Genomic DNA, 23,791 nt, shown 5'->3' with positions numbered 1-23,791 from the left:
TGAGCGCCACTATGTGTGCTCACTGTGTATAGCTAAGCAATTACATAAGGGATAGTACATAAACCACCGTATGTTAGGAAAGAGGAAAAAAAGGAAAGACAAAGGTCTTTTGCCTATTGTATGACTTAGCCTTTCTTTGTTATACCCCGGCGCGTTCCAAAAAGGGAAGCCAGCACAGCACCGCATATTGAATACCGCCTTCTCACGTGGTACAGGCACAACTATCTTGCATGTGCCTCTGGGTCTTTCTTAGCGACAGCCTTTTAAGATTCTGAATTGTAAACATCGAGCTTCATCCGAGAAACGAAAGAGGGAATCTTGAAATGGACTATGTCACCATTAGATCCTCCCTCTTCTCCATATAGCCGGTTTTTGTCTTATTTCTTTGCTGGAAAGAAAAAAAAGAAATTGCTTGGTTAATTACTGGTAACCCTCTTTTCTTGAGGCCTTACTTCGTTGGCTTCAGAAATCTGAAAGAGTCTTTATTAGGAGCGATACCAGTATCTATACAACATTATACCATCACTATATATTACAAAAAAAAAAATAACCCCGATAGCGTGCTAGAAATGAATAAAAAAAAAAAAAACAGAATTATGTACGTGAATGCTTGTGAGTTACTGCCTTTCCCATAGGTGGTAACGTTAATTTCTTACTCTTTTTTTTTTTTAATCGTCGTAACCTCTGCCAATGAAGTCACTGGCCAGAAATGGTTTGTAGGCAGTAACAAGACTATCTGAATCAACAGTGCCAACAAAATCATTGATTACGGGGTGTAGCGCCACAGTGTTCCTCTTCCCGAATTGGTTGCTCGATCTTCTTGTGCCACCTGTGTGGAAAAATTTTAAACATTGACCCTGAAGTTCCTCCGGAGCAGCCACTCGAACTTCGTCTTCGTTGTCATCGTCGTTTCTTGAAAAAGAGTACTCCATGTCCCAGTGGTAGACATTACCCGTTCCTCCAACCGTAACAAATTCTGTTGCAGAGGTTTGTGAGAACAGGATATCGACAACGGAATCGCCGCCAGAATGGAACAACTTGGCTATTTCGTTTTGGATCGGTTCCTCGCCGTTCTGCCTATGTGTGAGGTCAGTAGTAGCCAGTTGCACAGCACGCGCATCCCATAGCTTGATGACACCCGTGCTGAACCCAGTGACAAATAGGTTTTCAGTAACTTGAGAGGAATCGAAGGACGTTAGTCGTCCATTTTTCGGTTCGCTTAGCGTCCAAAGCGGTTTGTCCGCTGTTCTTGTGTCCCAGAATCTTAAAATGTTGTCATCTGAACAAGATGCAAATAAATGGTTGTTAAAAAATCTAACTGAGTGAGCCACGTTGGTCCCTGGAACGTGCACTGTACGTAATATATCTCCCGGTCTATCGGAGTTGTCGATGATTTTCAAGATGCTGTCCTCCTCGTAGCCGTTACTTTGTGACTTTACTACCGTATCCATATTTGTCGACACATCAAAATCTGACACTGCTAATGAACCTGGTCTGGTTAGAGAGTGAATACTAGAGTATCTAGTAGCAGGGCCCATCATTTCCTGTACGATATGAACGGGAACCTTGATCTCATCTCTGAACCATGCCAAAGAGCCGTTCTTGGACATCGCGATCGCCGTACTGTCGTCTGAGCTTTCCAAGTATTGCATTTTTGCCACTGTTTCGCCCTGGTAAATCCACTTTGGGCGCAATGGTTTCCCCTCAACATCTTGGAAAGCATCACCATACTCTGGATTTGGGGTGGCTGCAGACTTCGTCTTGCCGTTACCTTCTTCGTCGTCGTCGTCGTTGTCGTCGTCGTCGTCGTCGTCATAGAATGTCTTTAATGGTAAAGTAGTGTCTATTTCGTAAATATCACTACCTTGAGAATATAAAAGACTAGTCGTCAAGGTGCCCTTGGATTTGTCTGGAATAATCTCACTTCTCCATGTCAGTGTCTTGCTAAAATGTAAAACATCGTCGACTCTTGTGCTGAATTGTGGTTTAAAGCTAGAAATGTGTTGGTATAAAGAAGGTGCCGGTTTACGGCGTGCTCCACTCGCACCCTGACTGGATTTGCTTTTCGCCATCCTCTATCCTTTTTAGTTCTTGCTCCCGTCGCTACTAATTGCTCCTTGTCTTATAAGTAAATGTAGCTGTACAGCAGAGATGTTCCATACGTCAGCTAACTAATTGCCTTTAATCTTTTTTTTTTTTATTTTTTTTTTTTTTCAAAAACAATAGAATTGAAGATGTGAGATGGAAAGGGAAATCAAAGTGCCATAAATGGTAAAGGCTTGCATTATGACCCGAATGGGTAAGAATGATCCAATGAGAGTCTGCGGACGCATATGTGCGGAATATGACTTAGCAGTTCGAACCCCGAACGGGGCTAAAAAACCAAAAGGACAAACCTTATGCGGAACATCTACCATCTATTCAAGGGAGTATAGCTTCCGTGTAGACTATAGAAGAAGCGTTCCAGTCAATTCTACTACATCAGTCTTCCGACATCGCTGATTGTATCCTAACCAGGTCCACAACTAAAATTTGTTTTGAAAAGAGTGGCTAGAGAGCGAATACGTGCTCTGTAATTGTGTGAGGCAAGTTGGTCGTCAATTGGAAAATAAGTAAGGAAAACCTTGTGTAGATTGTATTGCTCCTAACAGGTCCCGAATTACTAGGGCATATACCAGTTAGCCCAGAGTTTTGTTTATTACGATGATAAAGTTGCATGAAGTGCCTCCAGAACCAGTAGACCCTGCTAGTCTCCCTCATGATGTTAATGCACATAGCCCCGAAGGAGATGGTAATCCTGATAAGAGGAAAAAAATATTTGGCATTCCGTATCCTTTTTCCAGGAGTTCATGTCGGAGATTCCTTTGGAACTGTCAAAAGATTTCGGTACTGCCCATGGCATTGTATTTCCCACTACATGCAGCAAATACATTAATCACGCCGGCAGTATCACCTGATTCTGCTCCTGACGACGTTTTAATGATGGTGAGAGAGATTTTACCGTCCATAACTACCAAGCTGTTAGTTGCGGGTATTACTCTTCATGTTTCTGCTGGTGTCTTGCTCCGAATCGTGAACAACTGGAACAAGCCAAGAAGAAATAGACATCGACATTTAAAGATATCGGCCGAACAAGATCTATCCCAAGATTCGATTGGTTTAACTGGTGGAATTTCTGGCTATTTATTTGGATTGTATAAGACCTTCCGCATTCCTCCACAAGTGATTAGTGGATACATCCTTGTTCCCGTCCTGATATACCACTTATTAATTATGAAATGGGTGCCGAATTCCATCTCTACTGAGGTGGATTTCGCCTCTATAAAGCAATTACTATCTAGCAAGAACAGGTGGTGGAAATGGCTTGGAGGCCTGGTGCCGTTAGCTATTCTCCTCGAGTCAGGTGTATATCATATAGGTTCGGGGCTCTGCCGTTATTTCGGTGTTAGAAAAATGACTAGCAGGAAAAAATGGTCCACAGCTATCAATCTATTAACACTCGTTGGGTTCGTTTCTCTGATTAGATTGATGAAAGAGGATTCTACGAAACTGGGTCCCAACCAATTCGAAAGCATTTTCAAAAAGATCCGGTTGCTGTTGCACGTGAATTAGGAATCCTTGTGGGAGTAGTGTGAAGCTATTAATTTGCGACAATTCTCGAACAGTTAATTATATTATTCTCAGTATTTATTTTAAATTTCTGTATTTTTATCTGATTAATAACATTAGTGTGCATAATGAAGGCAAAAAATTTCGGCAGAAAGTATATGATTATGAAAAAACGTAAAATACATATACACATAAAACGTACATACATATATAGATTCCTAAGAATACATTATTGATGGGATATTTATACAAAGATGCACCTTCTAATAATCGAAAGAGAAAGGAAAGACAGAAGCATAAAATAATTTAGGTTTTACTGTGACGAACATTAGACAGATCGTTCAATAGTTTGTCATATTTTTTTGTCACTGTTTCATCTTCAACAAGGGGCCTCTGCAAAGGCGCCTTTTGTTGTGATTCTTGTAAACTGTCATTACTCGGGCTTCTAGAGTTCAATTCATCTCCATATAATGATTCCAATCCAACCTTTTCAGAGGTAACATTTTTAATCAGATCATCTACAGAATCAATACCCTTAGCTTTAATAATGGCATCCCTTAATTCGGCACCGGTAGGAATCTTTGGTAAGATTTTTGGCCTTGTACCAGATGTGCGAGAGGATTCCCCTTTCTTTCCTCCGGCGACACTGCTATCTGGTGTTAACGACCCGCTAATTCTCGAAGAATTGGCGGATGAAGGAAGCCCAGAGTTATGTCTTGAGCTTTGGTGCTGTACAAACACACCCCATTTATGTAATTCACCTTCCTCTTCTTCCTGTCTCTTGCCGGCCAGTGAGGTATTAGACGAACTCTTGAAAAGAAGAGCTTTACCAGTGGTCACATCGATGATTCGTCCCGAGTCGGTGGCCATTAAGTGTGGTCTAATTGATGAATCGTTTTCAGGAATTGAAACATCGTTGATTAACCTGTCAGAATCTAAGTGTTTTAGAGATGGACGAATACCATCATTATAGTTTGCGCTAACCGTGCTATCCCCAATATTAGGGAAACTATTATCGGCTTTTGAAAATGGTACGACATCTGCTATATTGGGCATAGAAGCAAAAATATCAAGAATATTTGATAAATTTTTCTCAAGAAGCAATAACCTTAGTAGGTTTTCCTTTTCCTGCAGTGGCAGTTCGCCGGATTTTCTTTTCTCAAACATAGAATCAATTGTATTTTGAACATTATGATGTACCTTTTCCATTTTCTCAAAATATTTCTTTAAAAGATATTTCTTCCCAACATCATTTTGAAGTAAAGATTTGTCATTTAATCTTTTCAAAACTTCTTCTGCTGTCTCAGTTATCAAGGAACCATCAAATATTAAATCATCTTGTACAGTCAATTCATCTAATTTAAAGCTAGAGTCCATAATTCTCTTCATATTATGCATTAAGCATAACGCAATTCTTGATTGAATTTCGTCTGGTACTTGATCATAGTCAACGTCTAAACTAACTAAATTGTGAGAGTCCCTAACAAATGCATACAATGAGGCCCAAAGCGTATTTCTCATAAATACGATTTGTTCTTTCTTTTCATCTTTCGACTTATCGGGTTCATCAGTACTGTCGGATATTTTACTTGCATCGGGCATAGGACTTTGTCCTATCAATGAAACATGAGAGAGGGTTTCACACTTAGCTAATATGCTGACAAGCATGGTTGTTTCTTTTATAGAAAGATCGTCGAAATCAAAATGAATACGTTTCAGTTGTGGAAATTGGGGAAAATACTTATAGCCGGATGTTAAAATCCCCGGGAATAACTGAGGCAAGTTGCTCAAATCTAGAAATTTTATGCTTGGCAAACGTGAAAGATATTTTAGTATGTAGGACATATCATCAACAGAGGTGATATTAGTGCTGTTAAGGGTAAAATATTCCAAATGCTTATAAGGAAGCCTAGCTAGTTTTTTGATCATTCGTTTTGCCAAACTTTCTAAATTATTATAGGCCAAATCCACACCTTGAACGTTATATTCAGACATCCAATTAAAGAGAAAATCAAAACACTCGGTTGAGAATTCTACGTTAGCCATCCCGAGACGAATAGGGTTTTTAGGGTTCATTTGTGCGAAAGTAAGTAGGATATTTTTGAAATGACTGAATGACATTTTGTCAAACCTTAAACCATTCAAAAGCAATTCTTCCAAAGGTCTACCTTCTCTATTTCTAAGAACTTCGCAAAATAGTTCCCAGTCCATTTGGTCTCTGTAGTTAGAATCATTTAAATCTGTCCTTGCTTTAGTCTGAGAAATATCCAGCTTGATCAATGTTTTATTTTGTAATAAAAACTTGCAAAGTAGTTTCCAACTTTGTTCGTTTATCACAACATTTCTTAACCCCAATTTCTCCACTACCGGAGAGGTTACCAAAGAACAAATGACAATCTTGAACATATCATGGGTTAAGGACACATTATCGAAAATGATGTTATGGATCGGAGTTATGGCAATAAAATCACAAAATGATAATATATCCACTAAGGTTGGTTTTGGATTCAAAAATTTCAAAGTCTGCAAAGGTGCGGTTTTACCTTTGACCTGTCTCAAAGTGGACGGTATTGGTAAAATTTCTCTCAAATGACAGCATCTAGTGTAAGCTACGTCCAATGTTTGTTCAAGGTGAGAAGAGTATTTAATGTTATCATCCTGATGTGTTTCGAAAGGATGTGCACCTACATTGATCGGTTTATCGATATGAAGCTTAGAAGCTCTAGCATCTAGAGAGGAGGATTCTTGATCCGTCGCTGAATCTGCTGCTGAATTAGTTGCTCCAGTTAACGGCGATGTCTTCAATTGCCTGGCCTTATAGTTTGCCACTTCTTGAGCCATTCGCTCTGCAACATAATACGCATCCTTTTGATGTTTTTCGGCTTCTTTAGCTGCTTTTTTAAAATTTTCCAAAGCTAATTTATATTCTTTAGAATCTTTTGAATATGAGGGAGAGATATTGGACTGAAAACTGCTTTGATCGCTGCTGTTTGTAATTCCCAGAGAGATTAGTGGGGGGGCACTAATCATATCTTCTGGTATGAGAACATTACCCCTTTTAGGCTTCCTAGAAGGTAGTTGTTGTGGGGGATCTGAGTTAAATTCTTGAACTGCAATAGTAACCCTTTTCAAATTTACCTTTGACACCTTCTGTAATTGTTTTTGCGTAGTTTCTTTTTCTAAAATGGGAGGGAGGTCTGATGATTCAGAATGGGGCGAGTCTTGTTCACGACCACTACTATGATGTGACTGGATATGGTGGTGGGCATTAAAATTCGTAGAAGAGGTTTCCAAGATGTTATGAGGAATACTTAGAAGTTTTGAAGTAAGAGATCCATCAGAATGTCTATTCCCACCAGAACTACTGGGTTTGGAAGATGCAGTGGTAGGAGTACTAGTTGGGGTGGAGATCTTTGACTGTCTGGTATCTATAGGAGGGAGTTCTGTGCTTTTTTTATGGTCATTCTGAGAAGACAACGGTCTTTCAACAACGTGCGAGGGAGTGGTGGAAGGCCTTCTCCCGAACAAAGAACCGAACAGAGATTTCTTAGATCGTTCATTCAAAGAAGTTGATATAGAAGAAGAACGACTTCTCCCCTTCTTTGAAACGATGGGTTCCGCAAGGGTGCTGCTTTTTGTTTCCTTAACAGGTTGATCCTGTGCCGTTCTAATTCGAGATATTTTAGGAGAATCTGTGGTGTCATCGTTATTATTCTTCTTCTGGAGTAGGCCGTACGATACTGAGTGAGAACGAGTCCTCCTAGTGGGCACTTGTCCTTGCTGCGAAACCTTCTCGGCGGATACTGCTGGTTTAGAGTTGGATAATTCGTTATTTACATTCTGGCCGCTCAGGGGCCTTTGAGGAGAAGCTATAGTTTTCGTAGGAACAGCTGCGGTTGATGGCAAAGTAGCAGTTTTCTTTACAGAGGTGGTGGTAGCTTCTGAAGTGCGCGTGGAAGCCGCACTTTTGGTCCTATTCCTTCGTTTCCCCTTATACAACCAGTCCAATGGCACATCTATATCAGTGTACTTCAACTTGGAGCTCATGTCAGACTAGATTCAACCAGATACAAATTAATACATATACAATGGCCAAAGAGAATGAAGAAAAAAGGAAGGGACTCAGTCAAATATTAGACGACAGTATCACTGAAGGAAGGGAACTGGTGCGAGGAGGAAAGGAGAAAATACGTAATGCAAGTGGTAATAAAACGGGAACAGGCTAGTTCTCGAGAAATGTGGCAACTGCAACCAAATGGAAGAGTCAAATGTAAGTTATAGAGGGTTCGCTTTCCACCTTAACCCATCGAACTGTCAATCATGTCGCTTCTTTAACCTGCCCCTTAACGTTACTAAGCAAAAACAAAAGGCAGACAAACTCAAGAAATAATTAAGCATAACCCGGAAAAGGAAACGCCAAACCACTATGGAATTATTCTTATTTCATTACAGGGTCCGCACCTTCCCAGTCTAGAAAGGCATGGTATGGAATTATGACTGCAACTTTATAGTGGTCAGATGTTTATATATGTACACCCATAATACAGATACACAGCATACTGCATATATCCGAGTCACCATGATTCTATTGTTTCAGAGTCCGGTTCAGGCCCAACGTTTTTTGGCGCCCTCGTTTTTTCCCTATGCGGAACCTACTATTAATAAGCACCTGGGGCCGGCCGGTGCAGCAGTATAGCAGTATATAACAACAGCAAAAGAAGCATATGTAGACAACGCTGAGGTTTCATTACAGCTCATACATCACCAACAAACATAGCACAGCATAGATGTTCGCCAGACTCGCTAATCCTGCCCACTTCAAGCCTCTCACGGGCTCCCACATAACAAGAGCTGCCAAAAGACTTTACCATCCTAAGGTAATTGACCACTACACAAACCCAAGAAACGTTGGGTCCATGGATAAGTCCTTAGCTAATGTCGGCACAGGAATCGTGGGCGCCCCTGCGTGTGGTGATGTGATAAAACTACAAATACAGGTGAATGATAAATCGGGTATTATCGAGAACGTTAAGTTCAAGACCTTCGGGTGTGGGTCTGCCATCGCTTCCTCCTCCTACATGACCGAGCTGGTACGCGGTATGTCACTTGATGAGGCCGTTAAAATTAAAAACACGGAAATCGCGAAGGAGCTAAGTCTTCCTCCAGTAAAACTGCATTGTTCCATGCTTGCAGAAGACGCTATCAAGGCGGCAATCAAGGACTACAAAACAAAGAGGAACCCCTCCGTTTTGCATTGAAAGAGAGGCGATACGATAATATGATAAAATACAAGAGGTCCTCTCTTTCCGGTTTTTTTTTTCTGGTTGTTTTATAGAAAGGGTTAAAAGAATAATTAGGTATAATAATAAGTAATTAATATCAGAAACAGTCATAATACTAGTGACATTATGTATCAAATTTTGACTTAGTTTTTTCATGTTCGTCAGACGTGATAGGTTTTCTCCAGGTCTTATTTTCATCTTTCATTTTCACATTTTTTTTTTTCTAAAGCGAAAACTAAGATGAAAAATTTCAGAATATTTAAACTGTGATGGCAGCTATAAAAGCCCAGTTGCCAGCTCATTGCTTCCATAACAACCGCAGCAATGTCTAACACTCTATTTGATGATATATTCCAAGTCTCGGAAGTTGATCCCGGTCGTTATAACAAAGTCTGCCGTATCGAAGCCGCATCTACCACTCAGGACCAATGCAAACTAACCTTGGATATAAATGTTGAATTGTTTCCCGTCGCCGCACAAGATTCTTTGACAGTGACTATTGCATCCTCTTTAAACCTCGAAGACACCCCAGCTAACGACTCTTCTGCGACAAGAAGCTGGAGACCTCCACAGGCTGGTGACAGATCCCTTGCAGATGATTATGATTACGTCATGTATGGTACCGCTTACAAGTTTGAGGAAGTAAGCAAGGATCTAATTGCCGTTTACTACTCATTCGGTGGCCTCTTAATGAGATTAGAAGGTAACTATAGAAATTTGAATAACTTGAAGCAAGAGAACGCTTATCTTTTGATTCGTCGTTAGCAGCATTGGACCGAGTGCTAAAAAAAAGGGCGATCACTTACTGCTACTAGTAATATAAATAATACTTTATAAAAGTGTAAGAATGCCATGTAAAATACTAAAAATTGAAAAAAAAAAAATAATATCATTATTGTACATGAAAACGACATCTAATCGCCTCACTACTAAAAACCTCTCACAAGACAAAACATAACATTAACAATCACACCGGCAAAAATCGCCATTTTTTGCCGTCTGTTGAACAATCCATCAAACTTCATTAATAGTATACCAAAGACGCCGAAGAAGAATCCGACACATATACCTAAAAGCAAGTCTTTGTTGTGCTTTATGTTAGCGATCGGCACAGAGTTAAACCTGTCTTCATTGCCGCCTCCGGCCCCATTCCCCTGAGCGGTCCCACTCCCGCTTTCCATCCACTGTTCCTCCAACTGTCTAATGTCATGGCCCTCATCATCTCTGTTGCCATTTTGAGCAAGTCTCTCCTCCTCCTCCTCCAAATCTCCATACGTGGCCCGAAACTGTTGCCTCAGCAGTTCGATTTCTTGCTCAGTAAATCCCACGGATCGTAGCCTATCAAACCCGATGGCCTGCGTGGTCATGGAGTCATTGGACGGAGTTGCATCGTCCTTTAGATCTTCGTTGGCTAACTCTGCTTGTGTCAGCTCCTCTGTACCAATTATACAATGAATATAGTAGTTGTTCTGCTCTGGTGCCACGCTGGTGCCTGTTGCGACGTTAGAGTTATTAGCAGTATCGAAGTAATGCGTCAGTTCCTCAGCAATCTTGGAATGCGTATTCAGAATACTCCCGTTCCTTATAAACTTCAGTCTTCTTTTTTGTGTTTGTTGGGGCCTCAATTCTCTACACATCCGACGTAGCCAGTGGGTATTTATATTCGAAAATGGTACATTTGATATGTTCAACTGCAGATCCCTTACTGATACGTCGGAAAACCGTATCACAATGAACTTCTGATCTGGGGACCTCACTTCCCCTCCCTGCGATCCGTTATGTGTGGGTAATAATGGTTCTGCGGACATAATTTTATCAATGTATGCTGCCTTTCACCTCTCTCTTTGCTTGGTTTATATCACAAGCGTCTTCTTTAATAACTCAAGGGACCCTAATACGCCGTTCTTTATATTCAACTCCGGGTAATGGAGATAGTATATATATATTTTTTTTTCCTCCCAGTGCAACTATAAAAAGAGATGAAGAATTTCTAAAGAGTACTACCTCGGTTTTACTTCTTGTATATTTACTCTTTTTATTTCAAATTTTAAAAAAAAACCATACAAAATTAATCGTGCGGATTAATAATCCAGGACTATAAAACCGTGTTGTTTATATCGAGTCTCTTTTGGTATAAGCGTCAAGTCCATCGGAGAGATCATCATTTTGTTCATCTTAATGCCCTTTTGTGTAGGAAATTGAGGGAAGTTTAGGCTTCTCAACATTTTAAGACGCCTATGCAAGGGCTGGTAGGACAGACATGCTATTCTTATTTTGACGTAGAAATAACGTAGTTAAGATTGAAGAGGAAAGAGGTATTCTATATACAATAAATATCAGTGTCCGTACTTCAGATCCCTGAAAAAGTTCATCATACCGGTAAAAACCACCAACATTAATGAACCACCGGGTGCTAGTCTACATACTTTGGGGACGAAACCTTTGTACAATGCTCTGAAGCCTTCTTCACGGTATATGACCAATAGCGAAGGTAGGCACCAGTTGTATTTTTTAACAGCACTGCTGACCGCGTCCACACTTTGGATTCTGGATTTCACCACGTCAAAGGGAGTGTTAAGCATGGTCCCGACCGTACCACCGATCGCACCTGCAATAAGGTCATTTCTGGTCTTTTGTCCCTTTGTCTTTGCTACGGGCATGGAATTTCTCACTTGGTAGATAACACCGAAGTAGCCACCATTCCAAAGAGCGTTTCTCCACATGGTAGATTCGATACCCTTGTATAGCCCCATAATACCTTCGTTTTTGATTGTTTTTTTCAAACAGTCCATTGGTCCAAGATAGCTGGACTTGACGTCTTGCATCCTGATTTTGATCAATTCAAATGGAACAATAACTGCAGCTTCTGTCATACCAGCAGATGCACCAGCCGCAATGGAGATCTTCTGCGTAGTTTCATTCGTGTTGAATAGGTTTTTGAAGATTTTTTGATATTGATCGTTACATGCAAATTTGGTGGCTCTCTTTGGTGCTTCCATCAACATTGGTGAACTAATACCTCTGTAAAGTCTGCTAAACCCTTCCTTCTTTACAATTTTTTTCAAACAATCGATGACACCATTATATCTCTCTACTTGCTTTCCTACTGCAGCGGCAGTAGGCGTCGTCACCTCCAGTTGAAATCTTGTCTTAACAACATCAAGCGGATACATAACAGTTAACTCAGAAATACCGGCGACGGCACCTGATATGAACTGATATATAAAAGGCAATGGCTTTGCGTTTGAGTCTGATGACATATTACTTTGATGCTACCTCGAATTACTTGACTATATAGAATCTAACCCAGTAAAAAAGTGCAGAAGAGCTTCAGACTGAAAAAACGAAGAGAACGTTTTATAACAGAATTACTTGCAAATGCATGTCGAGTCGAAAGTGATCGCGACTGCACTGAGTCATCAACAACAAGATCTTTCGAGATAGACAGGCAAAAAAAGCTCACCACGAAAAAACTGAAAAAAAAAAAGTTCCAGAGGAATTTGCCTGGCATAGAATAATAGCATTCGTAGTACCACTATTTCATGTTAGAAATGCACAAGCAATTGAATGTCAACGACAGAAGAGGACTAAGTAGTATGCAGAAGAACTAGAACTCCTATCTGAGAAGAACTAATTGGTCAACCATGTCTCATTGTCCTTACATTTGATAAATGCCGATCTTCTAAAACAGTAAACACACGTTAGCATCGCCTTGTGTTAACGAAGTAAAAAGGCTTGCTAAACCGAAAGTACACAATATGCTTGTCTTGAGAAAGTTGGAAGAAAATTATAGGCCCTTAAATATACTCAAAATGCAGAAAGTGTCATCTTCTTACATGGCATTTTTTGGCCGTATGACAAGGCGCATTTCAACCTCCGATGGAGGAAGTAAACTGAGTATCGAACTCAAGGGTAAAACAAAGCTTACCAGTAACTTGCTGCATATTAGAACTATTCAATAACGTACACTGAGGGTAGTAACAAAGCGTTTTGCACTTTTCTGATCGTGGTACACATATATAAGCGTTTGTATGAAGCTACTAACCTTCCCAGGTCAAGGGACCTCCATCTCCATTTCGATATTAAAAGCGATAATAAGAAACAAATCAAGAGAATTCCAAACAATACTGAGTCAGAACGGCAAGGAATCAAATGATCTATTGCAGTACATCTTCCAGAACCCTTCCAGCCCCGGAAGCATTGCAGTCTGCTCCAACCTTTTCTATCAATTGTACCAGATACTCTCGAATCCTTCTGATCCTCAAGATCAAGCACCAAAAAATATGACTAAGATCGATTCCCCCGACAAGAAAGACAATGAACAATGTTACCTTTTGGGTCACTCGCTAGGCGAGTTAACATGTCTGAGTGTTAATTCACTGTTTTCGTTAAAGGATCTTTTTGATATTGCTAATTTTAGAAATAAGTTAATGGTAACATCTACTGAAAAGTACTTAGTAGCCCACAATATCAACAGATCCAACAAATTTGAAATGTGGGCACTCTCTTCTCCGAGGGCCACAGATTTACCGCAAGAAGTGCAAAAACTACTAAATTCCCCTAATTTATTATCATCTTCACAAAATACCATTTCTGTAGCAAATGCAAATTCAGTAAAGCAATGTGTAGTCACCGGTCTGGTTGATGATTTAGAGTCCTTAAGAACAGAATTGAACTTAAGGTTCCCGCGTTTAAGAATTACAGAATTAACTAACCCATACAACATCCCCTTCCATAATAGCACTGTGTTGAGGCCCGTTCAGGAACCACTCTATGACTACATTTGGGATATATTAAAGAAAAACGGAACTCACACGTTGATGGAGTTGAACCATCCAATAATAGCTAACTTAGATGGTAATATATCTTACTATATTCATCATGCCCTAGATAGATTCGTTAAGTGTTCAAGCAGGACTGTGCAATTCACCATGTGTTATGATACCATAAACTCTGGAACCCCAGTGGAAATTGATAAGAGTATTTGCTTTGGCCCGGGCAATGTGATTTATAACCTTATTCGGAGAAATTGTCCCCAAGTGGACACTATAGAATACACCTCTTTAGCAACTATAGACGCTTATCACAAGGCGGCAGAGGAGAACAAAGATTGAGAAAGAGATCAAAACTGCGAACTCTCTCCACTCCCAGTCTGTGCTTCTACGCATTCATTGAAAATGGAAAGAGGACGAAAGTGTGCAAAAAATTAGCCAACTTCCCTTTATATAAATATCGTATACACATACATACATTCCTTCTATACTAATCGCTCTTGGATACACTAAAACAAATCCCTAATGCAAACATACATGTTATTATGCCATACAAAGTAAACACGCAAGTATATAAACGTATAAATGGATATATAGATATCTCTACGCATATTCTTTACATTATCATAGCATGAACCTTTTTCCCTTTTTCTGCTTTGTCTAATTTATAGTATTAGTTATGCTCTAGTGCTCTAATGGAAAAACTCGTTAACCGTTATGCTTGGACTTTTTGGAGGATTTGAGGCAGTAGCGTTTACATCATTTTCGGTACACGATGCAGCATTACTTCTAGTAGAAGTATCAATGGTCAATCCTAGTGGCTTAGAGGCGAAAAGGCATTTGGTGCCTGACGCTGACTTATCCTTATTTTCTAGTTGTGAAGGTAATGATGTCTGTGAACTTCTGTTCAATGAGAGGTTCGAAGTTGAAGAAGACGACCTAGAAAGCTTTGGTAGCGGTTCTTGGTAACTAAATGGCTTTGAATCCGTCGAAAGCTTCAACATTGTGGGCGATTCTAGAGATGATTTATCCGGAGATAATGAAGAGCCTCCCTTATTGAGGGATGAACTGTCTACTCCAGTGACTCCTGGATCTGTATTAATAGATAAGAGCGGTTTGTTGCGATGATCCTCCAAAAGTGCCAAGTTATTATCTTGCAACGAAACAGCATCATCCGTGGAACGAGATCGCGGATGTTGATTATTTAAAAGGGACTCAGTTACAAATAACTTCATCGGACCGCTATTCTCCTTAGCTAACAATTCCTGTAAGAACTTAAACACTTGCAGCGTGTCATCTTCATTATCAAATATGATTATAATTCTGTTTAAAAATGGCAACGGCGTGTAATACTGCAAGTGACTTTGTAAATTTGGAAATTGCTCCTTGAATAAAGTTTTTTCCAGTTGTGTAGGCCATTTACTAGTAAATTTGCCACTAGGAATGTCCGTGATTAGTATTTGAGTTCTCATTTGCTTTTGGTTTGCCATAATTCCCGATTTTCTAACGCTAATGTATCTTTTTTTGGTTTTTGATTGCTACCATTATATGCTTTTGTAGCATCAAGGTATATAGTATAAGCCTCTCTCCTTATTCTATCAAGGCGCGGCTTTACGCATAGCCACCCGGCCGATGAAATTTGTTTCACGGTATAACAAACAACTTCAAAGGTGATTGTACCTAGAGTCTTTTAAGTATGAAATGACAGAAATTAGATACCTATTTTGTTTTGTTGTTTTCTTCCAGCCTCATGACCTCAATAAACTTAGTTAGGGTGTTATTCGTGTAAAAAATATAGAAAGCCCCTAATGTCTGCTTCAACTCATTCGCATAAAAGGAAGAATAGTCATTTATTTCCGCAAAGGAAAAGTTCAAACTCTTCCATGGATAAGCCATTCTTTCCTAATAACGATAGTGTAGCTAACACAGATCCTCAAAGTAACGAGAATGGACATACAATTAACGAGATTAGACCGACAGAAGCTACAATAGATGTTACAGATGTTCCTCAAACCCCCTTTCTCCAGGAACAATACTCAATGCGTCCCAGACGAGAAAGCTTCCAGTTTAATGATATTGAAAACCAGCATCACACGCATTCCTTTTTCAGTGTAAACAAATTTAATCGTCGATGGGGAGAATGGTCTCTGCCCGAGAAAAGATCTTATGTCTTAGTCTTTACATTAATAGCACTATCAGTTTTAGTTCTACTTGTTATTCTAATACCTTCAAAACTTCTACCTACCAAAATCACGCGTCCTAAGACATCTGCAGGAGATTCTAGTTTGGGCAAAAGATCTTTCTCAATTGAAAACGTTTTGAACGGAGATTTTGCCATCCCTGAGGATACTTTCCACTTTATTGACCCACCACAGCGCTTATTAGGCCAAGACTCAGATCCGGGGCTATATTTTACTACAAAAGAAATTGATGGACATACGAATTTTATTGCAAAGCAGTTATTTGATGAGACTTTTGAAGTAAACCTTGGGGGCAATAGGTTCCTATATGAAGGAGTAGAATTTACCGTAAGTACTGTCCAAATTAATTATAAATTGGATAAACTTATATTTGGAACTAACTTAGAGTCTGAGTTTAGACACTCCTCGAAGGGGTTTTATTGGATCAAAGACTTAAACACAGGTAATATTGAACCGATATTACCTCCCGAAAAATCAGATGATAATTATGAACTTGGATTATCAAAACTTTCCTATGCGCATTTTTCTCCTGCATACAATTATATCTATTTTGTTTACGAGAACAATCTGTTTCTGCAACAAGTAAATAGCGGAGTTGCCAAGAAGGTAACGGAAGATGGCTCCAAGGATATATTCAATGCCAAACCAGACTGGATATATGAAGAAGAGGTCCTTGCTTCTGATCAAGCAATATGGTGGGCTCCAGACGATTCGAAGGCTGTATTTGCAAGATTCAATGACACCAGTGTTGACGATATCCGATTAAACCGTTACACAAATATGAACGAAGCATACCTTTCCGACACCAAAATCAAATACCCGAAGCCAGGGTTCCAAAATCCACAGTTCGACTTGTTTCTCGTTAACTTACAGAACGGTATAATTTACTCAATTAATACTGGTGGTCAGAAGGATTCCATTCTGTATAACGGAAAATGGATTAGTCCAGATACATTCAGGTTCGAAATCACCGATAGAAACTCTAAGATATTAGACGTAAAAGTGTATGATATACCATCATCTCAAATGCTTACTGTGAGGAACACCAATTCAAACCTGTTCAACGGATGGATCGAAAAGACGAAGGATATTTTAAGCATCCCCCCAAAGCCAGAGTTGAAAAGAATGGATTATGGGTACATTGATATTCATGCAGACAGTAGAGGGTTCAGTCATCTCTTTTATTACCCAACCGTTTTTGCCAAAGAGCCTATCCAGTTGACCAAAGGGAACTGGGAAGTGACTGGAAATGGAATAGTCGGCTACGAATATGAAACAGATACTATATTTTTTACTGCCAATGAGATTGGTGTCATGTCACAACACCTTTATAGTATCAGCCTTACGGATTCTACAACTCAGAATACTTTCCAAAGTTTACAAAACCCATCAGACAAATACGATTTTTATGACTTCGAATTAAGTTCTAGTGCGAGATATGCTATTTCTAAAAAACTGGGGCCTGATACACCTATTAAAGTAGCTGGTCCGCTTACAAGGGTTTTGAACGTTGCCGAAATTCACGATGATTCAATCTTGCAACTGACGAAGGATGAAAAGTTCAAGGAAAAAATAAAGAACTACGATTTACCTATTACAAGCTATAAAACCATGGTCCTAGACGATGGCGTAGAAATAAATTACATTGAGATCAAACCAGCCAATTTAAATCCTAAAAAAAAATACCCGATATTAGTCAACATTTATGGTGGTCCAGGATCTCAAACATTTACCACCAAGTCGTCTCTTGCGTTTGAACAAGCAGTTGTTTCAGGATTAGATGTTATCGTCCTACAAATAGAGCCCAGAGGAACTGGGGGTAAAGGTTGGAGTTTTAGATCATGGGCCCGCGAAAAATTAGGATATTGGGAACCTAGAGACATTACTGAAGTCACAAAAAAATTCATACAAAGGAATAGCCAACATATAGATGAAAGCAAAATTGCTATTTGGGGTTGGTCATACGGCGGTTTTACTAGCTTGAAAACCGTGGAATTAGACAACGGCGACACATTTAAATACGCCATGGCTGTCGCGCCAGTAACAAACTGGACATTGTATGATTCCGTTTACACGGAAAGATATATGAACCAACCATCGGAAAACCATGAAGGCTATTTTGAAGTATCCACCATCCAAAATTTCAAATCATTCGAATCTTTAAAGCGTCTTTTCATTGTGCACGGAACTTTCGATGATAATGTTCACATACAAAATACTTTTAGATTAGTTGATCAACTGAATCTATTGGGATTGACGAACTATGACATGCACATTTTTCCAGACTCTGATCATTCCATCCGGTACCACAACGCTCAAAGAATTGTATTCCAAAAACTATACTATTGGTTAAGGGATGCCTTTGCTGAACGCTTTGACAACACTGAAGTTTTGCATTTATAAAACTTTATGGATGATTGCGATATTAACGATAACGATAGAGACAAACACGCGATTAATAATATAATAATATGAAGTTTCTCAATTGCAACGCATAATTTTGGAATGACATATTAGGTACAAATGTTAGACCTAATAAATGTAATATTTAACGACGGTTGTACGTACAGGTACATTATTTTGTGTACTATACTAATAAGAGTATTTTATATAGGGCGGTGATGATACCCATCGAGCTATTATCACCACACAGTTTTCGTATCTGTGATAGAACGGCTCACAAAATCAATGAGAAGAAAAGTGTAATTATAATCTTAGTGTATGAATAAATCATGCTTTCGTTTTCCTTTTTTTGCTACCACCAGGTTTACTGGTGGCAGTCTTCCTCTTCGTAGGTTTGGCTTTCTGCTTGATAAGTTTATCCTTCTTCAAGTCTGTGCTACTATCTTGTGTTTCTTCATCATCTGCGGGAACTGGATTGTCATCTGCGTCAACGACATCTTCGAAATCGGGGGTGCTAGTACTGGTGCCAACACCACCACCACCAATAGTACTACCTGTTCTGTAAATTGCGACTGGATGTGTCATACTGTTGTATTTCCGCGTGAATCCACTTTTAACCGTAGCTGGTATCTTTTTGATAATGGCTGTGGTCACATCAGGACCTACGAAAAACTCCATAATAGAATCCCAGTCTTCTTTGGTCAAATAGTAATCGTCCATTACCTCTATGACAGATGAAATTGCATCAGCACCTTGCTTCAAAAATGGGTCCAATAATCTTTTTCTAAAAGTTGGTAGGTAATCCAGCCTTAGTCCAATTTTATCAGTAGATGTACCTAGTCTTGTATGATAATGTATCTCTTGCAGTAACCTATAATATTTGGCAGATTTAGAATTTTGGCCCAACCAAGCTGTGAAATTGATTCTTCCCGCCATATGGCCGGCAACTTTTGATGCTGGATAAACAGATGAAAGAACAGCATGCAAAGGCAAAAGACTCCATAATTGCTCACTACTACGAATCTTCTTTTCGACAATATCACCTAATGAAATACAGTTAGCCGCCTCAGCAACTGCTTCCAAATGTGACTGGCCGGGTTTCAAAACGCTTGGTCTTGTAGATAAATAGTTTTCCTGAATCATTAGGGGTGTGAAATCAAAGTCATCAAAATATAATGCGATCTTATCATTCAGTGTAAAGTTCCTTGAACCTATGTCTGAGTATATTTGTCCATCCAACATTTTATGGGCAATGTCAAAGGGTTTTAGGGCAATATTCTTTTCCCATGCCTTTGAGATCTCGTTGATATTTTCATGGTTTATGGTTTTAGTAGTCGTAGATATCGTTGAAAGTAGATTAATAACCTGGCGGATATCACCTCTTGTAGTCTGTATCAACCTATCAATGACATTTGGATCAAGTTTGAACTTTTCTCTGATCGCAATTGTCATTAATCTTGATTTGATACTGTTAGCATCAGGTCTTCTAAATTGGATATCAAGACATACTCTATCGAATGGTCTCATTTTTGGTAAATTACGTTCATTACAAATTAGAATCAATGGAGTTGACGTCTTACGACAAAACTGTGCCAGCTGGCCAACTCCCCCCCTATCGCCTCCGCTCATACCATCAACTTCATCCATGATAATGACAAAATGTTTCCCGTTCAAATTTTGAGCTTCTTCGTTGTGTTTGAAATATCCCACTACAGACATGTTATCAAGAGCGTTTTTAACACCGGCATTAAGTAAAGTTTTAGAGCGAACATCAGAAGCGTTTTGTTCAAGAATGTCATACCCAAGCTCTTGTGCAACTAAATGAGCAGCAGTTGTCTTCCCAATACCAGGAGGACCGTATAACATTGCAGCCCTGAAAACACCAGAGCCATCTTTACCAGCATGTTTAAAACTATTTTTCTTTGAATTTTCCCAATTAGCCAACCAGTTTTTTAATTTCATTACACTTCCTTTGTTACCACAGACCTGTTGTAGATTCGTTGGTGCGTACTTTACTGTCCACAATTTATCTTCTTCCCTAACCACATTGTCTCTCTCCAGATGGCCACCAGAAACTCTAGTGGCTGCAAGCTTCTTCGACCTTTCCTCTTCTTTCTTAACAAGCAATTCTGCTTCTTTGGTAGCAATATTATGCTGTTCTTCTAATTTTCGACGTGCTTTTTCGGCAGCTTCCCCGTCACCACCTTCAGCAGGCATCCCAGCAATTAATTGCTTAAAGCCTTCTTCGTCTATGGCTTTGATTTTCAATTGCTTGATTTTTTCTAGTTTCTTTGGCCCTGCTTCATCACCTAAGACTACTACAGAAGTTTTGCTTGAAATTGATTTAGTAACCCTTGCTCCGTATCTTTTCGCTAAAGCTTCCGATGCACCACGCTCCAAGGTTGGCAGAACACCTGTGAAGACAATTGTTAGACCTAATAAACAATTTGGCTTTCCTTCTGGAAAACTACCTATTTCAGAAACAATTTCATCTGGATCCGCATTTGAATTTGCGCTTTTGAAATCAAATTTAGCATTCTCTTTCACATGAACATTTGACAGATCCAAGGATGGAATCTTATCTAGTACATCTTGAGCCGTAATATTCGAAGCCGAGTCTGAACTTTTAGAGGAGGGTTTGGTTTTTTTTGAACTTGCTGGCTTTACAGTTGGTGAAGAGGCCTTCCTCTTAGCGGGAAGAGGTAGCTTTTTTTCTCCTTCAGGTGTCTCTGATACATCAATTACATTACTTACAGGCATCTTCTTTGGTGTTTTATTGGTTGATTCTTGGTCAGATTCAGTATCTAAGTCGATAACTTCTGGTTTAGACGAACCCACCTGTCTCGTAGGTCTGGATGTTGACGATCTTACGGATTTCTTATTTTTACCAAAGAAATCAGAAATATTGACCATTTTCTTCAGCTTAGTTTATTATGAAGTGACTTGAAGTTATAAAATTAACTGCGAGATACCCAATTCCTTATTGTGTAAGGATCAAGCAGCGTATTCAACGAAGCCACTGTTTTCGCTGAGAGATCGGCTGTTCCTTCTCATGTTGATTTTTTTTTCAGTACTTCTTTTTGAATTTCGTGCTCATTTCGATACGAAAAATGGAAACAAACAGAAAGACCATTCATGAAGAACAAGAAAATCTTGTATAAACAGCTATATAGTAGATGCTTGTGTATACTTTCCACTTGATCCCCTCAAACAATTGCATTTTTTTTAATTAGAATGGGTAAAAATAAGAAGAAAACAGGTAAGAAGGCCAAGAGTCATCCTCATGTGGAGGACGTTGATGAAACCGTCAATAAACCTGAAGAAATCATCAATTCTGTAAACGTCACCGTTCCTCCAAAAATGTCCACAGATCCAGAGGCTGATGGTATCGTGGCAAGCCCGGACGATGAGGGGAAAGATCTCTCTGAAGGAGTAGACAAACAAAAAGTAAATGACGGCCTGACTGTAGACACCATAAATCCTTTAGAGGACAAAAAGGCTGGTGATGAGATGAAGGAACTAAGGGAAGAAATTGAACGTTTAAAATTGGAACTAAGCCACAAGAAGGATCAAGAAACGCCTAATGAAGACTTCAAAAATGAACTAGCAAATGTTATTAAGGAAAGAGACGAATTCAAAACACAGTATGACACATTATTGAGCAAGATATCTTCTATGAAATCAATTTTTAATAAGATGAAAGAAGCACAAAAACAATTAGAGGAAGTGCAGGAGCAGCTTACTGAATATGAATCACAAAATCTGAAATTGAAGAAGAAACTTGAAGCTACCAAGACCGAAAACTCTGAATTACAATCCACGATTGTGACCCTAAATACAGAGTTAGAAAACCTAGAAAAGGAGCAAGAAAGTACAGAAGAGGTTTTTTTGGAATACGAATCAAGGATAGAAGCTTTGGAAGATGAAAAACACGACATAATTGAAAAACATAGTAAGGAACTTAACACTTACAGGAAGGAAAAAGATCAATTAAATCTCCAAGTTCAGGAACTCATGATAATCTTAGAAAATAATAAACAAGATATATCTGACTTGAGAACAGAAAGAGATGAATTGAGACAGGCTTTGGAATCCCATGAAAAGGAGAAAGCAGTATTAAAGAATTCTCTAAATGATCTGGAATTGAAGATAGAAGAAGTTGACAACAAAAGGGAAGAAGAGGCTAGAGAGAGAGACCAGGAAGTCAAATCTTTACGATCCCAACTTGACACGGAGATAGAAACGCACAACAATGACACAGAAGCTTTAGAAAGCATGAAAAAACAGCTAGAAGCCATGAAGGAGGACGCCTCTATGAAGGAAAAATATGAGGAAGAATCTAAGCAGCACATCTTACAGATCGGAAAACTACGTCACGAAGCCATTATACTAAATGAGCATTTAACAAAGGCACTGGCCATGTTGAAGAAATCAAGCGATTCTGAATCCGTTGATAAAGAACTGATATCCAATCTATTGATATCTTTCGTGTCCATACCCAGAGCAGACCCAAGAAAGTTTGAAGTTCTTGAATTACTGTCCAATTTCTTAAACTGGGATGAAGATAAGAAACAACAGGCCGGCTTGATCTCGAATAATGAGTCTAAGAATTCAAGCGCTGTATCGAGAACGGAAAGCTTTGTATCGCTTTGGACCAACTACCTCGAGAAAGAGAGTGAGAAAGACTAATCGGGCAAACTAAGTCTAGTTCAGAAGAGCATACGTACTTAGTGTAGCATCACCCAATTTATACTCTATAAACGATAAATGATATAAATCACATCTACCCGGCATCTGGGACTTTTCGGGGGGAAGGACTCAAAATTAAAGGGAAGAAAAAGGATCTGCAACATTTTTTACAGAAGTAATGAACTGGAGAAAAAAGACTTTGGGATAAAGTTGGGGAATACAGCAAATAACACTATTCCAAGATGTTCAGACAATCAATTAGGCCACTTGTTTCAAATAGACTAACCTTCATTCGTTATAACAGTTCTCCAGCCTACACGGCTGCAGTCAGCCTATTGAAAGGAGATTTGAAAAAGGCTATGATTGCCAAGGATGAGATGAAGAAGACAGCAATCAGAAATATGTTATCTGCCATAAAAAACAAAGAAATTGCTTTAAAAGGGAAGAGCGCTGATGAGTACTCCCTGTACGACATGTACTCCAAGTTAATATCTCAAAGAAAGGACTCGATCAATGAGTTCCTTGCTAACAAGAGGGACGATCTGGTGGCCAAAGAGCAAGGTGAAATGGACATTATAAAGAAATATATGGACCAATTGCCAGTGTCTTCAGAGCTTGATATTGATCAAAATGTGAAGAAATTACTGGACGCCCTCAAAACAAAGGCAGGTGAAAAAAAAGTTCAAATTAAGGAAATCATGGGAGAAATCGACTGGAAGTCATTGCCAACAGAATGGAAGACATCTCCAACTGCCATCAAAAATAGCATTGTTAAGCAATTCAAGGAAATTTTCAAATGAGGTCCTTGTTTTCTGCGCGATGAATCACAGCCCAA

At 39.3% G+C, this 23,791-nt stretch overlaps 13 protein-coding genes and 1 non-coding gene across 14 annotated transcripts, besides 2 other annotated features; 8 read left to right on the top strand and 6 right to left on the bottom strand.

Moving 5' to 3' along the window:
• Positions 1-668: 668 nt before the first annotated feature.
• Positions 669-2,072, bottom strand: WTM2 (transcriptional modulator; the record flags this gene model as incomplete). Its single annotated transcript, NM_001183648.1, has 1 exon — positions 669-2,072. The coding sequence occupies one exon, from the start codon at positions 2,070-2,072 to the stop codon at positions 669-671; it is 1,404 nt and encodes a 467-aa protein (NP_014872.1).
• A 280-nt stretch (positions 2,073-2,352) lies between these two features.
• Positions 2,353-2,375: a sequence feature (ETC7; Chromosome-organizing-clamp; tethers chromosomal regions to the nuclear periphery; binds TFIIIC transcription factor but does not recruit RNA Polymerase III; can act as a transcription-blocking insulator or as a heterochromatin barrier element; located between divergently transcribed genes MCP1 and WTM2).
• A 328-nt stretch (positions 2,376-2,703) lies between these two features.
• On the top strand, positions 2,704-3,612 carry MCP1 (Mcp1p; the record flags this gene model as incomplete). The annotated part of the gene is made up of 1 exon (NM_001183647.3): positions 2,704-3,612. The coding sequence occupies one exon, from the start codon at positions 2,704-2,706 to the stop codon at positions 3,610-3,612; it is 909 nt and encodes a 302-aa protein (NP_014871.3).
• Positions 3,613-3,692: 80 nt separating this feature from the next.
• Positions 3,693-3,876: an origin of replication (ARS1523; Autonomously Replicating Sequence).
• A 39-nt stretch (positions 3,877-3,915) lies between these two features.
• On the bottom strand, positions 3,916-7,656 carry HER1 (Her1p; the record flags this gene model as incomplete). Its single annotated transcript, NM_001183646.1, has 1 exon — positions 3,916-7,656. The coding sequence occupies one exon, from the start codon at positions 7,654-7,656 to the stop codon at positions 3,916-3,918; it is 3,741 nt and encodes a 1,246-aa protein (NP_014870.1).
• A 740-nt stretch (positions 7,657-8,396) lies between these two features.
• On the top strand, positions 8,397-8,867 carry ISU2 (putative iron-binding protein ISU2; the record flags this gene model as incomplete). The annotated part of the gene is made up of 1 exon (NM_001183645.3): positions 8,397-8,867. The coding sequence occupies one exon, from the start codon at positions 8,397-8,399 to the stop codon at positions 8,865-8,867; it is 471 nt and encodes a 156-aa protein (NP_014869.3).
• A 348-nt stretch (positions 8,868-9,215) lies between these two features.
• RPB8 (DNA-directed RNA polymerase core subunit RPB8) lies at positions 9,216-9,656 on the top strand (the record flags this gene model as incomplete). The annotated part of the gene is made up of 1 exon (NM_001183643.1): positions 9,216-9,656. One exon carries the CDS (start codon positions 9,216-9,218, stop codon positions 9,654-9,656), a length of 441 nt encoding a protein of 146 aa, NP_014867.1.
• Positions 9,657-9,820: 164 nt separating this feature from the next.
• Positions 9,821-10,699, bottom strand: DSC3 (Dsc3p; the record flags this gene model as incomplete). The annotated part of the gene is made up of 1 exon (NM_001183642.3): positions 9,821-10,699. The coding sequence occupies one exon, from the start codon at positions 10,697-10,699 to the stop codon at positions 9,821-9,823; it is 879 nt and encodes a 292-aa protein (NP_014866.3).
• Positions 10,700-10,951: 252 nt separating this feature from the next.
• On the top strand, positions 10,952-11,155 carry SNR35. The gene has a single exon (NR_132261.1). It is a non-coding gene; the product is annotated as an SNR35 (small nucleolar RNA).
• A 72-nt stretch (positions 11,156-11,227) lies between these two features.
• Positions 11,228-12,151, bottom strand: ODC2 (mitochondrial 2-oxodicarboxylate carrier; the record flags this gene model as incomplete). Its single annotated transcript, NM_001183641.1, has 1 exon — positions 11,228-12,151. The coding sequence occupies one exon, from the start codon at positions 12,149-12,151 to the stop codon at positions 11,228-11,230; it is 924 nt and encodes a 307-aa protein (NP_014865.1).
• Positions 12,152-12,922: 771 nt separating this feature from the next.
• On the top strand, positions 12,923-14,005 carry MCT1 ([acyl-carrier-protein] S-malonyltransferase; the record flags this gene model as incomplete). Its single annotated transcript, NM_001183640.3, has 1 exon — positions 12,923-14,005. One exon carries the CDS (start codon positions 12,923-12,925, stop codon positions 14,003-14,005), a length of 1,083 nt encoding a protein of 360 aa, NP_014864.4.
• Positions 14,006-14,355: 350 nt separating this feature from the next.
• On the bottom strand, positions 14,356-15,153 carry RCN2 (Rcn2p; the record flags this gene model as incomplete). Its single annotated transcript, NM_001183639.1, has 1 exon — positions 14,356-15,153. The coding sequence occupies one exon, from the start codon at positions 15,151-15,153 to the stop codon at positions 14,356-14,358; it is 798 nt and encodes a 265-aa protein (NP_014863.1).
• Positions 15,154-15,471: 318 nt separating this feature from the next.
• STE13 (Ste13p) lies at positions 15,472-18,267 on the top strand (the record flags this gene model as incomplete). Its single annotated transcript, NM_001183638.3, has 1 exon — positions 15,472-18,267. One exon carries the CDS (start codon positions 15,472-15,474, stop codon positions 18,265-18,267), a length of 2,796 nt encoding a protein of 931 aa, NP_014862.3.
• Positions 18,268-18,594: 327 nt separating this feature from the next.
• On the bottom strand, positions 18,595-21,180 carry RFC1 (replication factor C subunit 1; the record flags this gene model as incomplete). The annotated part of the gene is made up of 1 exon (NM_001183636.1): positions 18,595-21,180. One exon carries the CDS (start codon positions 21,178-21,180, stop codon positions 18,595-18,597), a length of 2,586 nt encoding a protein of 861 aa, NP_014860.1.
• A 321-nt stretch (positions 21,181-21,501) lies between these two features.
• On the top strand, positions 21,502-22,956 carry RUD3 (Rud3p; the record flags this gene model as incomplete). The annotated part of the gene is made up of 1 exon (NM_001183635.3): positions 21,502-22,956. One exon carries the CDS (start codon positions 21,502-21,504, stop codon positions 22,954-22,956), a length of 1,455 nt encoding a protein of 484 aa, NP_014859.3.
• A 242-nt stretch (positions 22,957-23,198) lies between these two features.
• AIM41 (Aim41p) lies at positions 23,199-23,756 on the top strand (the record flags this gene model as incomplete). The annotated part of the gene is made up of 1 exon (NM_001183634.1): positions 23,199-23,756. One exon carries the CDS (start codon positions 23,199-23,201, stop codon positions 23,754-23,756), a length of 558 nt encoding a protein of 185 aa, NP_014858.1.
• Positions 23,757-23,791: the final 35 nt, after the last annotated feature.

The sequence above is a fragment of the Saccharomyces cerevisiae genome, chromosome XV (assembly GCF_000146045.2).
Source record: "Saccharomyces cerevisiae S288C chromosome XV, complete sequence".
Lineage (NCBI taxonomy): Eukaryota > Fungi > Ascomycota > Saccharomycetes > Saccharomycetales > Saccharomycetaceae > Saccharomyces > Saccharomyces cerevisiae.
Note: the sequence above shows the minus strand (reverse complement) of the source record. Positions and strands in the feature narration are given on the sequence as shown.